The sequence below is a fragment of the Falco biarmicus genome, chromosome 2 (assembly GCF_023638135.1).
Source record: "Falco biarmicus isolate bFalBia1 chromosome 2, bFalBia1.pri, whole genome shotgun sequence".
Taxonomy (NCBI): domain Eukaryota; kingdom Metazoa; phylum Chordata; class Aves; order Falconiformes; family Falconidae; genus Falco; species Falco biarmicus.
The window spans coordinates 29214514-29230015 of record NC_079289.1 but is presented as its reverse complement, the minus strand read 5'-3'; the positions used below and the strand labels follow the sequence as shown (position 1 = coordinate 29230015).

Genomic DNA, 15502 nt, shown 5'->3' with positions numbered 1-15502 from the left:
TTGTCTAATCCACAGGGCATACTCTTAGGAGTCACAATGGGTTAGTAATCATGTCCACAGCAGATCGTGATCCTGATCAGCAGCAGGGATGGCATATAGTTCAAAGGCTCTTTGTTAACTCTCTGCCTTAGTGTCAGGGTGAGCGTAGGCTAACAGTGCCTTACTGGGGCTCTGCCTCTTCCAGCTGTGTTACCTGCAGTACCTGGGTGCATGTGAGCTGACTCCAGAAGAGCTGCTTTGGTTTTCCTATGATTTCAAAACAAACCTTCAGCAAATATGGTTACTTTATGTTCTGCTCTTTTTTTTTTTCGTGTCCTGTTTCTTGCTACTTTTTGTTTGTGTTTTGTTCTGAGCATGCTTGTGAGCCAAACCATAGCTGTGTTTACAGGTTGCAAGGCTGTGTAAAATGATGAATTATCTTCTTGCTGTTGTAAGTCAGCAGCGGACAGGAAGAAAGTTGGAAATACTGACTAGGCAGCATATTGCTGCGTAGGCACTTAATGTTGTTACAGTGTGATATAAGTTAAAATATCGCTTATTTCCTCTTTGCTGTTCAAAACAAGCTGAAGCATGTTATGACCAGGATCTAAACAATAACTGAAAAAGTAAAAACAAATGGTTTAACAGGGAAAGGCATGGCCTGCCAAATACTCTGCGTAATTTATGACTACATGAATAATCAACAAAGAAAATACTTGAAAACACCTGACTTTCCAGGAGAATACTTCAGTTTCTTTTTACAACAAAATGAAAATGTGAAAACATTCCCTGTAATATCTTCAAAACTGAAAATAATAAAAAAATTAAACAAGAGTAGCAAGGGCTACGGTGTCTGCTGGAGTTTGTCAGCAGTTTAATGAATCTGTGGACGTAAACCCATAGATGTATCAATGACAATTATTATAAAACTTCATAAACAAACTTGGCTAGGTAAATAATATTGGAAAACATACCTCAGTAAACACACTTGCTTTTTTCTGTTTCATCCTTGTTTTTAGAGACCCTTATGTGATCCACAGAATAAATAACTTCTTGTGTCTTGACAGCTATTGCAAATGACAACCCCTACTGCTGACATTACTGCTGGTTTTAGTCTGCTGTAAGTTTGTGTCCTGTAAATTATTTTTTAAAATTATTTTTTGAAATGAGCATTCTGACCTAGCAAGCCAGTTCACTCAGGAAAAGAGCTTGTGCATCTTCGGAGTTGCACAGGGAGCTGTGTTGTTTCTCTCTGAACATCTGCAAGAGGGAAAACTAAACTGCGGTACTTAAAAGAAGCAAAAGCTGTCAGGAGGAGACAAATACTGAGCAAGTCCCTGTAGAGTGTCTTAAGACTTCCTTGTTGCAGCCCTTTGAATTGATTAGGGCATTTTAGCTCCCTGTCCCAGCTGTGCTTTTGCCATAGCACTTTAGTGGACCTCTGGGGAAAGCTGGAGGAGAGCTCCTCCTCCTCCTTCATCTTTGGGCAAAGGCATGGGAGGGATGGGAGGCTCATGGCAGCCCTTGTGATTGCGAGGTTGGATGTTGCAGTCCTTAAATCTAAATAATTAGCCAGGCAGGCTTAGGCTGCCTGGGTACCCATGGGCTTCTCATTGCAGGGGAGTGGGAGCAATGACGGTGAAGTTTGCACCAAGTGAAGATTGTGACCTCCAGGAGAAGGGAGCCTAACTGGAAAGTTGATAAGAGCTTTTTGAGTTTGTGGGATTAGTGAAGGGGAGTGGAAGACTTTAGACTTTTCAGAAACAGTGTTTTCTTCTCTGAACTGATAAGGGTGATGGCAGTGTCCCTCCTGGGACACCTCCTGTTGCACCTGGCAGTCCCCAGTGTGCCCAGAGCCTCCTTGTGTGAGGCTTTGTGCAGGGGAATGGGAGAATGAGCGAGGTCTTCTCTGAGCAGCTACAGTGAGGCCAGCCTCCTTGCTTATAGCAAATGGAGAGAAATAGGAATGGGGAAAGATTAATCAGGACTAGTTAGCAGGAGAAAAATAATATCAAAAATGCCTAGCAAAGCTCATTTTTGCATAACAGCATCCCAGTCTGGGAGCTGTCTTCGTTTTTGTCCAGTGTGGTCCTGTACCTGTTTAGCAGCAGGTGTGTATGTAAAAGGTCTTAAGCCACAATGGTGTGGTTTATCTTCCTTTTTATTGTCCTCATTGTAATATTTTACTGTTTTTTAAAAAAAACGGATGTTTGGGTATTGTGATGAATGCTGATGCACTGGAGCTCTGGCATTTTACTCCGTTAATTCCATTCTTGTCATTAAAATCATGACTTTTTCTTGTCCTTTTTACTTTTCTTGTTTGGGGAGGAAGAAAGCAAGTAAATAAAAGGCTGACGGTTTAAGTCACTGTTGCCAGATGATATTCTATGGGAATGTGGACTTGCCAGTATGTAGATTGTAAATAGTCCTTTGATTTAATAAGGGTCTGTTAAGTGCAGAGTACAGCCTACAGTGGTGAGGGAATAGGAATGCTTCCAAAATGGGTGTGAGGGAAGAAATTACCCTTTAGTTTCCCTCCTCTGTGTGCCCAGCTTGCTCTGAGAAGTAGGACTCTGCCTCTCGTAGCCTACTGAAAGTTGTAAGCAATGTCTGGGGGTAACTTGGTTCAGAGCTGGTGCTAAACGTTTTGCAAGATTGGGTGACTGTGGCTTTATAATGCTGAACAGATGTTATAAAAACCAGCGATGAGCACCAGCATTTCTTGAAACTGCAGCCTGGAGAATGTCACGGAAAGCAGTGTTCAAGAGGGAGATGCTGGCATCAACAGTGCAACCACCCGTTAGGAGTCCTCCAGGTCCTGAGACCCTCTTGTGAGAAAATCAACTAAAAACCCTTTAAGTACAAATGCCACCTTATATGAAAGAGGCTGGTTGCAACTGGCCGGACAGTTGAGAGGGGCATTGCATACTGGAATATAGCTCAAGGGTACAATGAAGTTTGGAGGATTTTTTTTTTTTTGTGGGCATTGTAGTACTAAATCATGTTATATAAAATCTACTAGGCTGTGGGAGCAAGCTTGAGTTGGAAAGAGCTCTCCCAAAGAGAGTATGCTGGTGGTCTGCCATGCTTCTGTGGTGGGGGAAAAAAGTACCAAGGCAAACTGTGTTCAGAGAAGCTGAGTAGAAACACAATACCTAGTGTACTGCCTCTTTAGGATGTACGAAGAGGAGTAACTGGAAATCACTGCTTGCTTCTGCAAAATTTGAGGTAAAGAACAAGAATGAAAAACAGGACACAAAGAAAAAACGAACAAATACTGAACTGCATAAGGCAGTATCCTTCATCTACATATTTGCAGATGATGCAGTAGTTTGAAGAGAACTTAAATCTGATCCCATTCAAAGTATTTTAATAAAAACTGAGGAAGTCTATTTTTTCTGCTAATATTTTGTTAACAAGAAAATTGTATTTTATTTTCTTTTAATATATGAGACAGCTAAAGGGAGAATTGGCTAGAGGAAAAAGAAATAGTAAAACCAGTGGCTTTATACACTGGAGAATACTCACATACAAAAAAACCTAACGCAAAGAGAGATGTCCCTGTCTTCTTTCCTCAGTTTCTCTTGGTTACTACAGCAGCACCAGATGTTTACAACATTAGGTGAAATCCAGAGGGTGGTTGTTACTTTTTAAGCTGACACTGCTCCCTTAAAAACGTGAAACCTTCAGCATCTTTATCACTAGATGCAGTAAAGAGTCTCCAAAGATGCACTAAACAACAAAATTTGGCTCAACTCTGCTTTATTTTCCTTTGTGTAGCTTTGGGTACTATACTAAAATTTTGCTAGCCTATCCTTGCACTTGCTGTAGTCAAAATAAGGATCAAATGCATAGTGAGATGTAGCATAAGATATCATTCAGCCTGTAAATGGAAGGCTTTGCCCTTCTTTTTACAAGACTTGCTGTTTCCTTCAGCCAGGGATTTCCTGTGGGGCACAGCTAACCCTGCTGCAAAGGAAGCTTGCTGCTTTCATTGACTCTTTGTTTCTGAAAAACTAGTATTCAGTGACACCCATGTCCGGAGAATTTGAGTCCTTTGCTTGCTAAAGGAAAAGACTCCCTTTGCTATGCTAGTACAAGTGTAATAAGGAGATGTATTTTTTATTATTATTATTCCCGCCCCCCCCCCCCCCCCCCCCCCCCCCCCCCCAATCTAGACAAAGACTCAGCCAACCCAACTTTTTTCTATTATTGCATCTGTATACCCCACTTGGTATGTTGGTTCCCAAAGTAAGAAATACAGACCGGCTTGGTGCCTTTCCTGCAAACAAGCAAACATCTCTCTGCTGTCCTCGTCACATCAGTTTGTGCATCGTAGGTGCAGTGCTGCAGGTATGCTTGGCTCCATCTGTAGATCCATGGGTACAAACTGACAGCTGCTCCTTCTCCGTGTCCCCAGGGATAGGTCTGTGGTCAGCCAATGGACACTGTTGCAGGTTAAATAAGTCCTCAAGCCTCTCCAGCCACAGCTAGCCCATGGGCAGCACAGCAAATGGGGCAAGTGTCCAGTGCATCCTGTTTTGCTTCACCAGCCTCAGTTTTAACTTAGTTTCCACCATTGTTTATTTTCCACTGTTGAGGGTAGCCCATTGGGTCCTGACAATCTTTCCAACCCTTTGGGTTATCAGTGATTTTGTGAAAGCCAAGAGTCTTGATACATGAGGATGAAGAGGTGTGGCTCCCTAGTAAAGGATCCATCTGAAACCAAACATTTAGGGTTAGTTCTGCTTGTGCCTTCTGCTTCGGTCATAATGCAGGGCTTTTAGCATTTAACACTTACGTTGACTTCTCAGGCAGGGATCTTTCCAGTTGTTTCACTTATCCTGTTAAAGCTTTTGGAGTAATCATATCTGTTTGTGCCCCCCCCCCTTTTTTTTTTTTTTTTAAATACATTCTTGGAAGTTCTGTGCATGTCCACAAAGGCCAATGGAAAAAAAAATGAGACCTATTTTTGGACTGTGATGTTTCTCACCCCTGTGGTTTACACAGAGGCTTTGGCCTATTTCTCACCTTACTGCTGCTTATTGGTGAGAAAGTGTTTCTAGTGCTCCTTTTAAGAAGATCTGCTGGTCTAATTAGTATTGATATATTTAGCATGCATACACATTTGTACCTCTTCATTAGATCTCACAAATGTCAATAAAGGGCAGCTTAGTTTTGGAAAGAAAAAAAGGGGGAAGCTTTCTATAAACAGTGCTGTACTCTTTGTGATGAATTGGGTGTAACCGTGGAGAGTGGCAGAGGTGAAATAGGCTGTCTGTTAAACAGGAAACGAGTGATTAACATTTTTTGTCTTACTGATCATAATTATTCCCACTGGCTGAAAAAAAATAAACACCCCTGAGTCTCTCTTTAGCTGCAGAATAAAACTTTAAACTATTAGTCATTCTGGCATTGTATGGATGAACTGCTACTTGATTACTCCAAAACTGTATTTATTTATTTTAAGAAACTTTGCTTATAATTGTAATTCTTGTTTCCTTTGCAATAACCTGCTTGTCCTCTGCATTCAGCTGTCACCTCTGCTGCGGTGCCTGCGTCCCCTATTCAGTTGCATTCCTGGTTGCTGTGTTAGAGCCTGCGGTGAATGTTCTAAGAGGGCTGCCTGCCTGTCACAAATCGCAGCAACCTTCCCCACAGCTTACTGCCCTGCAGATAACTTTAGTGGTTTTGATCCGTGTGATGAGCGCATATTAGCAGTGGTGCTGATCTTGGCTGTGCTGTCATTCAGTGTGGCATGGGAGTATCTGCAAGTGTTCTCTCACTTACCTTTCTTGAACAAAAGATATGTACGTGTGATGGCCTATATTCTGCGGGACTGTTTTGAAAGACATTAATTGCATCACTGACATCTGTTTGTTTATTAATTGAATCTTTTACCAGCTTTTGTATGCTAGCACCTGGGACTGATGTCAGGGCACCCAGGTTATGCATGCGTCCTCCTGCTTTGCTGTTTCTGGTTACTGATGTAATTGCAGCACAGGCTGTGTGTGAAGGCCAGAGGTCTGAGAGCACTTAAAGGGTGAGAAGGGGCCCCACTTATAACTGGATCTTGTTGAAATGTTCCTCTTCAGTGAGGCCTTAGTATTGGCCTCCTGTGTCGGTAGTGGTCTTGGGAAATGCTTCTTCATCATAAGCGATATATGTACATATGCACACATATATATACACACACATATATATATGTTCGATAGTGTGGAAAAAAAATGCTTATTTACAAATAAGGAGCCATTATACTTGTCAAACACTTGTTTTCCATATGCTGGAATAGAAAGCTTACAGCATCAGTTTTGTAAAAGCAGTATTAGGATTGTCTGGATCACCAAATACATAGTAATCCCTGCTAGCTTTGATTTTTTTTCCACCTGATGTTTATTTAGTCCCTTATTTTCTACACTCCACAACTTCTGTTCTATCCTGATGGCTATTTGCTGCTTTTTTAATTTTTTCTTTAGTTCTTGTTGTTTTCTTTCTTTCACTTCTGAAAACTAATAGATTTTAGACAAACCTGTTGGCTGTCTTGGCTTTCCAGATGATTTTACCGGGGAGGGATGAAGTTCCATTTTACAAATCCCTTTTAAAAATCTCACAGTTTTCATATGCATCTTCGTCTGTTGTTTTTCCTAATCAGTGTCACTTAGTTTCCTTGGCTTTGAAACGCTAGCAAATGTTTATATATTTGGTGTATGCTGTGTTGATATTCTATCATGCCTGTATTGTGGTTATAGGAATAAGTGTGGTTGTAAAACAGAATATTGGCACTGATGCAGGTGATTGTTAACCTGGTTGTGGCTCTGCCTCTCTTTTGGAGGTACAGAAAGTGTAAGGGTGGTCATAAGAAGCTTTGGTTGGAGTTACCATGTGTGGAACAATATCCAGGTGTGTGCTTGCCCTGTGTGTATACTTCTCATACTATGCTTTACCTTGTTGATGGTTTTTACACTCATTCTTTCTAAATGCCTGTGTAGGGATAGTAGGCAGGTGTTACCATCTCATTAGAAATGTCCAAACTGTCATTAAGGAAAAGTACTTCAAAGGACTCCACCTAGAATAAAGAGGAGGGTATCTGGGGATAGTGATTGGGAATTACTCAGATACGTGCCAGTAGAGTTGCCAGTTCTGACATGTAAGTATGCGTAGCCAAGTCCCTTAAATATCAATGTCTGGAGCTGTGCGTGTGTTTTCGGTTACTACATACCATGTTCCAGAGGAGAAAGCTCCAGTGGTTGTGAAATTCCATCCAGTCCCTAGTGCCATGTGTGGCAGCAGGATGCAACCTGGAGGATGGCCAAGCCCCTTTGGTGTCCAAAGTTTTTTTAGTCTTCTACAGCTATGAGAAGGAAGCGTAGGAAAGTATAAATCTGCGGACTTAACTGCAGAATGTGCAGGACTTAAATTAATACCACTGACATGTGGTCACAGTAGACCCCCCTCTGTGCAGGAGAGACGTGTACAGTGTTGTATTGTGATAATATACGGTCTGTCCCATTCTTGTACATTTGCTCAAATTTTATCAAATGGAACAGCCTATGAAAGAATCTCCATGTTTAGAGATGGTGTTTCATGGGTGGTGCTCCGGGATAGACTCTTGTTATGCCACCATCTGTAATGAAAAGCACAGCGAAACAGTGCAGGGTCCCTCTAGTAAGACTGAATTGTTTCTGCACTTCTCCCAGCCAAACTTCTTAACCGTATAACAGTGCAGGACAAAAACGAAGTCAAAAAAGAGCACCCCCCCCAAGAACAAAGAACCCAAAAAAGCATGAGGGAGGAAATCCTGCCCTTCCACCTTCATGCAGCTGCTGGTGGCAAATTGCCAGCATCTTCTAAATACAACTCTTCGACCTGAGGCTAAATGACATACTTTCTGTCCATGCTCTTATCCGACAATGGAGAAGGTTTCTGAGCTGTAACCAAAGAATGCTACAACTGGGTCACAAAAATAGCTATTTCATTAGCATTTGGACCTTCTGACACTGCAGATAGATGTGTGGTTGTATTGGTGAACATTTGTGGTATCAGGAACCACATGCTTTTGAATGCAGCTAAGGCTGTTTTATGAACAAGCATGCTATCTGCTAATCAAATACTTTTGAGTGTCCAACAGTAGTTCTGAGGCAAACCCAAGCTCCATGTGCAGCATCTGCATCTGAACTTCCTGTATCTCATAGTCATTAGATGAGACAAACAGGACTGCCTTACACCAGACTGTTGTACCAATGGCAATTTTGGTACATCTGGAGTTAACAATGTTCTCTTTCCTCCTTAGCCTCCTCACCCTGCCTCTGCCAACTTGGCAGGATGGTTGGAAACCACAGCAAAGCTGGTGCAGGCAGTGTGAGTATTCCAAGGAGACCTGCCTGTTTCACAAAGTATGGTCTGCTTGGTCTTGGATAGGTGCTATGTGGTGTCCCTTGCCATGGTTAGCCCATGCTGCTGCTGTCTGGCTGTTAATGCTGAAGGAGCCCTGAGCAACTGTGCGGGTGAACTTCCTGGCCTTTGCATACTTCCCTAGGAGTGTTTTTAATGACTTCTTTTTAAAGTGGTGCTTGCCACGGAGGCTCCAAGAGAAGGGTGATTTGAACATCTGAACCTGCTGTAGAGTCCCCCTACATAGACCCTGAGAGACAGGTCTGATGTCCTCTGTAACAACATATGGAAATCCTGGGGTCTTCCTTTCTCTGCTGCAAAGCTTTTTCTTTGGTGGTGTCTCCACAGAGGGACTGCGCTGGTTCTGAATCCTGCTGTAATCTGTCAGTAACAGGACATGCTAACACAGCTGGCTTGTGTGCCAGCCACCACTGATCACAGCAGACACCTCTCAACAGCGATGATGTTAGCAGATGAACTTCTCTCCTATGAGCCCTCAACCCTGACTTTTTTGCCAAGCACGTTCCTATTGCAATATTCTCCAACTATGAGTCCAAATAAATAAATAAGCAATCAGCCCCCTTTCTCTCTCTCTCTTTTTTTTTTTTTTAAATTATTTTCTTTGTTTGAGTTGTGATTATCTTAGAGGGTTACGGCAGAAGAAGTCTTGAGTGTTGTATTCCCTGAAGGTTTCTCTCCAGCTTCCAAATGAGTTTCAGATACTGTTTGGAGAGACCTGAGAACTACAGTCAGATACTGTGCCCCAATCTGTGTTTGCAGCCATTTCAGCTGATGGTAGTGCAAGCTGAATAGCCACGTGCAGCCCATGCGGTTGAATTAGGTGTAGGAAGCAGTGGACTGCTGAGATGTCTTCTGAATGAAAAATTGATGGGCAGTCATTAAGCTGTTAAGAGAAATGCTTGATCTGTGTATTATGGAAGCAGTCTTGCTCTTAGGGCCTCCCACATTGTTACAGCTGCATCTGCCTCTAGGGGCCAACTCCTTCTGCCTTTGTTACTAGTTACTGGTGAATTTCTTTCCCAAGATGCCATGGTGTCTTGTATTGCAGTACACTCTGTGTGTGCACCTTGATAGCAAATCCACACATTTTTATAAAATGTATCAGCTGTTGCATCCATTCCTTGCTCTCCCTTTCAGTGGCTAACGCAGCACTGTGGCTGAATGGGTGCTGCCTGTGCCTGCCTGTGAGGGTATGAAGGGTGGGAGATATCGTGGGCACTCACAGGTGCTTTTACAAAGTTTTGGTCTTGCAGCTCCCCAGATACTCACAGATTCACAGTTAAATCCTGCTTGAGGAGGTTTGCTGCGGAGTTAAACAGGAGCTCTGCAATAGGAGCTCTGCTCTGCTTCCCTCTCCCTTGCATACACCAAGGCACTGGGGGGGAGGAAGGGTGGCCAGCTGCATGGTCTTGCTTCAGGAAGTACAGGCCTACAACATTCTCAAGTTTGACGAATCAACTGTGGTTTTGGGTGCTTTTCTTCAGTAAAACACCAAAAAAATGTACTGAAAAAATAATTATATACCTCAACTTTAATTGTAATAGGGGCATGAGTTTTTTCAGCTATGAGGTTAAAATTAAGTTGCATGTTTTAGTATGAATGTCTGGGCTTTAAGTGCAGTATTAGATATTAGCAGAGCTACTCACACCCAGGGATTAAATGGCTGAGCCATTTATTTCTGTAATTGTTTTAAAACATAAAGCAGTTTGAGGGTTTTTTTTGTTGCTTAGAAGAGCAGCAAGCAGGGTGCTGTCGCAGCAGTGTGATTCGGCTGTAGGAAATGTTGGAAATGCAGCTGAATGATATAAACGTGTAGATTGACAGGAATAATTTTCTTGGCTTCACGGGTTTTATTAGCTGGTATGTGTTCATCATGTTGTGCTTAGGAGACACTGAGTTTGCGTATTTTGGCTCTTAAATCAGCAAGCAGCGATAAGCGTATCCACAGGTCCTGGTCCACACACCGAAGTATGACATGAAGTCGGCTTGCAGACCAACAGGAGCGGAGGCTCCCAGCACTTTATCTCAAAGGCGGAAACTCAATCCCAGGAAACACCCCACAGGTGGCAGCAGCCCTGCTGCCGTCCTGGCCAGGTTTTGATAAAATTCCAGAGCGATCTGGCATGCGTCGCCGCTGCATGGAAACTTGCCTCAAAAGTCAGACGCTCGCTTTTCACATCATTCGGGCCAGGTTTTGGGAAGCTTTGCTTTGAAGTCTTGCTGAAAGCTGCGGCCAACGGTGTCTTGCAGCGTGCCGGTGCCGGCGGTGCCACTGAGCACTCCGGCCGCTGACAGCCGCGCTGCTCCTCCGGCTGCCAAGATCCACTGCTGAAACTATACTTTTTTATCAGGTCATGTTTGCGTCTGGCAAAGATTTGTAGACACAACATCATTAACAGCAGTGCATATTTTCACAAGATTTACCTCTTCAACACTTTTTCCAAGTTAGTAAATCATAGCTTCTTTAATGTCCTGCTGGCTGCGTGAAAAACAGGAATTTATGTAACAAGCTCTGGGCCACAAACCTTTTCCTGTTAGGAAAATTTTTTTTTCATTACTGGCAGAGTTAGGAGACAGCTCTGTTACTCAAAGAGCGACCTCAGATGTCCTCAGTACAAAAATACCAGATTATAACATTTTTGATGACTAAGGAATAGCAGCATTTTCTTAAATATTTAACACTTCTGTTGCAGAGAAGAGGGAACTGAGCCTTAGCACGATATTTTCCTTGCCTGATGTTTTTGTGTGTCTGATATGCCTATTTTGATAGTAAGCAGTAAGCCCGAGCCAGCTGGGTATGTTTACAAAATACAGTAAAGAAATGGACTGGCGCAGGAGGTTTTCTAATCAACAGAGGCGCAGAATGATTTTCTTGCGACATTTCTGGAGCTGGACTTGTGTCAGCCGGGGCGTCCAGTGGTGGCCCCGGGGTGACAACAGGGGGCTGGGCCCAGCCAGCCTGGTGGGACTTCTCAGCCAGCCCCAGTGGCTGTGGGCCACTCCGGAGGTGGATCCCAGGCTTGCCCGTCTGTCATGCTGCCTGCACCCGGTGAAAATAAAATGTCAGGGCCTTCCCCAGCACCCTATAGATAGAGGCTGAGATTTTGTTTGCAGGGTTACCTGCAGTGAAGAGATACAGTCCTGCGTTACTGAGTTAGTATGAGAATGGCTTTCTTTCAAAATTGAGTAAGGAAATGCTCAAGTTGTTGCTGGTGTTTTGTTTAACTGGGATAATTTGTTAGATGGTTCTTTGGAGGGGAAGGAGAGGTTGGAAAGGCTTCTGAGGTGAGGCACATGGTTTGGCTCCTCGCTGTGCTGCCTGAGCAGCGAGCTGCTGTGAGGCCATGTCCTGCCATCTTCTGCTGCTGAAGCTGGACCCCCGTGGGGGTAGTCTCAGGACGCTGCTGCCTGTGAGTTGTTACAGTCCTGTCACACCTCCTTGCTGCCCTCATCTGCTGGAGGTCTCTGCAGCCCCAGAATAGCTATCCCTGTTGAGCTCTGCCGGTGGCTGGGCCTGCTTTGGCTGGTTGGCTTGCTGTGGTCCACAACGTGTCATGGCCCTTGCACGGAATTTGAGACCATTGTCTCAGGTTTGAGTCAGGCCCTGTGAGATGACTGTTTTCACCTGACAGGCCCTCCTTATGGTCTTGGCTCCTTTTCTTCCGTCAGCTGAATGTATAGGCAGTGGGGAAAGACGTGCATCTTTGAGAAAGCCGGTCTGCGCAGGAGGATGGGTAGGGTAGAGGAGTGAAGGAAGACATTTCTGGAGATGTTGCTGTCACAGGCAGCACCCTAGGTTAGGAAATACAGCAAAAGCAGCCAGAGACCAGAGCAGTGGCTGTGTCCCTCGTCCTGTGGTTTGCCTCGCAAGGCAAGCGAAGCTCCACAACCTGTATCATCCTCATGGTTTGGTGCTGTAGTGGGTCTTGGGTGTCAGGTTAAAAACTCAAGGTAGATTAGGGGAAAAGGTAGGAAGACAGGAAAGACAGACAGGGTTTTTGTAGGTCTGGCAGCCATTTAGTGTTTTGAGATAATTGGCGTACTGACCTGCTGGTCAAGATCAGCCTTACCTACTGCTTTCTGGAAACAGTCTTTCCATTTTTGCTCCCCCGATTTTTTGTTTTTTAGAAAAACAACTTGCTAAAAACAACTAGGAATGGAAGGCAGCTACTGGTTTGCTGGTTTCTCTGTTACTGAGGCCTAATTTCTGGTTTACCCATTTCATGTGTTGCTTTGGGGTTCCCTCCCACTCGTTCTGCATGAATTGCTGTCCTAGCACAGACCGTGGGTCCCCATGTAGACTGTGCTACTGTCCCACTCTCCTACTACCACCTATGGCTGCCAATTTCAGTGTTCTTTGAACTTGTGGCCTTTTGTTAGCAATTACGTCAAAATATAGGACAGCTCTTCTGTTGATACAAAGTTCTTTACATGTGCTCAGCAGAAAATTACATGAGGAAAAAAACGTTTATCTACAGCTTCGTAATGCAAAGGGTAGTCTCTTGTGAACAGGTCAGCCTGTGGGCTTGGATTTTGGATTTTTGGAATTTTTTTTCTTCTTCTTTTTTATTTTTTGTAGTTAAGAACTGAGTGGCTGAGGAGATAATGAAAAGCTTCAGTACCTCTGGTCAGTCTTGGCACAAGTTATCTTGTGCCCTCGGGTATTAGAAGACTCATTTTTGCATATTAAAATGTTGATTTTGAAAGAGAAAGATGGTTTTATGACTGAGGTTTTAAATGCAATTTTGTCTGTGCTGTTTGCATTACTTTCTCCCTTATGATTTCTTAGGCAATTTGTGATGTTTACTTATAAAAATTAGAACTTAATCCTCAACTGGTTTTCCATATGTGTTTTCTCAGATAACAAGTAATACAAACCTCACTGATGCTCAGTGGCAATACTCACAGGTTGGCATGTTTGCGGGGTTTAGGGATGTGCAGGATGAGAAACCATTACAAGGACCATCGAACAGGATCTAGTATTCCTGAAGTTTGCATAAAATAATAAGAATAAAAAAACCCTGCATGTAATCAGGTTCAACTCATTAGAGTGAAGCTGATAATGAGATCTTCAGTCATCTTCTTGGTCTTCTAGTATATTTTGTCTCCTTTATGAGGGATTTGTATTTTGGAACAGCTCCTTCGGTATTCTATTTAACTTTTTAAGTCAGATGTGATTGGGCCACATGACAGACAAATTGACGTGGCAGCTCCTTGTAAGCTCATTTCAGCCAATTTTGAGCGGTGAGCTGATAAAAGATGTTTCCATGCTGGCATGTTTTCCCATATCATGATTACCTTTATGTTTTGTAACAAAAGGAGAGTGTGTTTGGAAACACAAATATTAGTATGCCATAAAAGATGGCGTGTTTTCTCCATTTCTTACACCTTATTTTGTTTTTCAGAATTCAATCCGTCACAACCTGTCTCTGCACAGCAAGTTCATCAGAGTGCAGAATGAGGGAACAGGGAAGAGTTCCTGGTGGATGCTCAATCCTGAAGGAGGAAAGAGTGGCAAATCTCCTAGGAGGCGAGCAGCATCCATGGATAACAACAGCAAGTTTGCTAAAAGCAGAGGCAGAGCTGCCAAGAAAAAAGCATCCCTTCAGTCTGGTCAAGAGGGAAATGGTGACAGCCCCGGTTCGCAGTTCTCGAAGTGGCCTGCAAGCCCCAGCTCTCACAGTAATGATGACTTTGATAACTGGAGTACATTTCGACCTAGAACTAGCTCTAATGCTAGTACAATTAGCGGAAGACTTTCTCCTATTTTGCCAGAGCAAGATGATCTTGGAGATGGGGACGTGCACTCCATGGTATACCCATCATCAGCCACCAAAATGACGTCTACTCTACCTAGCCTTTCAGAGATGAGTAATTCTGAGAACATGGAAAATCTTTTGGATAACCTTAATCTCTTGTCACCTAATACGTCAATGACTGTGTCAACCCAGTCTTCATCTGCTACCCTGATGCAGCAAACACCAGGTTACTCGTTCGCATCCTCGACCACAAGTATAGGTTCACCAAGTCCAGACTACAGGAAATTTACGTATGCTCAGGCTAGCATGAACTCTTTGCCACAGATTCCTATGCAGACTCTTCAAGACAATAAATCAAGCTATGGATCGATGAGCCAATATAACTGTCCTGCAGGACTTCTGAAGGAATTACTGACTTCTGATTCTCCGCCGCACAATGACATCTTGGCATCAGTAGACGGTGGTGTTTCCCAGGCTGGTGGCAGGGCACTGGGCCAAAGTGTGCTGATGGTTGCTAACTCGGTGATGCCAACTTATGGCAGTCAACCGTCCCACAACAAAATGATGAACCCTAACACCCGCTCTCACCAAGGACATAACCAGCCAACACCTGCAGTTAATGGTCGTGCCTTGTCACACACAGTGAACACCATGTCACATACATCAGGTCTAAATCGCTTGTCGACAGTGAAGACTTCTTTACAAGTGCCTATGAGTCACCCGATGCAGATGAATGCTATGAATCCGTACGGCCCTGTTAACAGTTGCAATGGCTACGGAAGGGTGGGAATTGTTTCCCTCCACCAGGAGAAGCTTCCAAGTGACTTAGATGACATGTTAATTGAACGGTTGGACTGTGACATGGAGTCGATTATCCGTAATGACCTTATGGATGGAGAAACATTAGATTTTAACTTTGACAGTGTATTACCTAACCAAAGTTTTCAGCACAGCGTAAAGACAACCACACACAGTTGGGTGTCAGGCTAGGATGTAGTAGGAGGTAAGCTGTGCTTTTTATGATAAATCTGAGAAACAGCTAAATGGAAAAGAGATGTCGAGATGCTTAAAATCTGGGTGGTCTTCTGTGTTGGCATGTGAAGTGCCTCTATTACACTCAGTCACTTTCCAGTCCTTAGTTAGTCTGAAAATCAGGTTTGCACCAGTGCATTAGGATTGCCACGTACCAACTTCTGTTACTTCATGTGGAGCACTGATGTTTTGCCATTGTTATTTTAAACAAAAAACTTGCTGGTAACTAGCAATTAATGAATACATTTTTTTTCCTCATTTAAGGTATCTTAAAGCTAGTTTGAGCATATTTTAATAGGTTTAATCTTTTGGTGTGAATG

At 43.4% G+C, this 15502-nt stretch overlaps 1 protein-coding gene across 1 annotated transcript in view; it reads left to right on the top strand.

The window, feature by feature from the left end:
- Positions 1-15502, top strand: part of FOXO1 (forkhead box O1) — a 66746-nt gene that overhangs the window by 47599 nt on the left and 3645 nt on the right. The window contains 1 exon segment of the mRNA XM_056329362.1: positions 13797-15153. Within this exon segment, the coding sequence (XP_056185337.1) occupies positions 13797-15140 (1344 nt within the window). The 3' untranslated portion in view covers positions 15141-15153.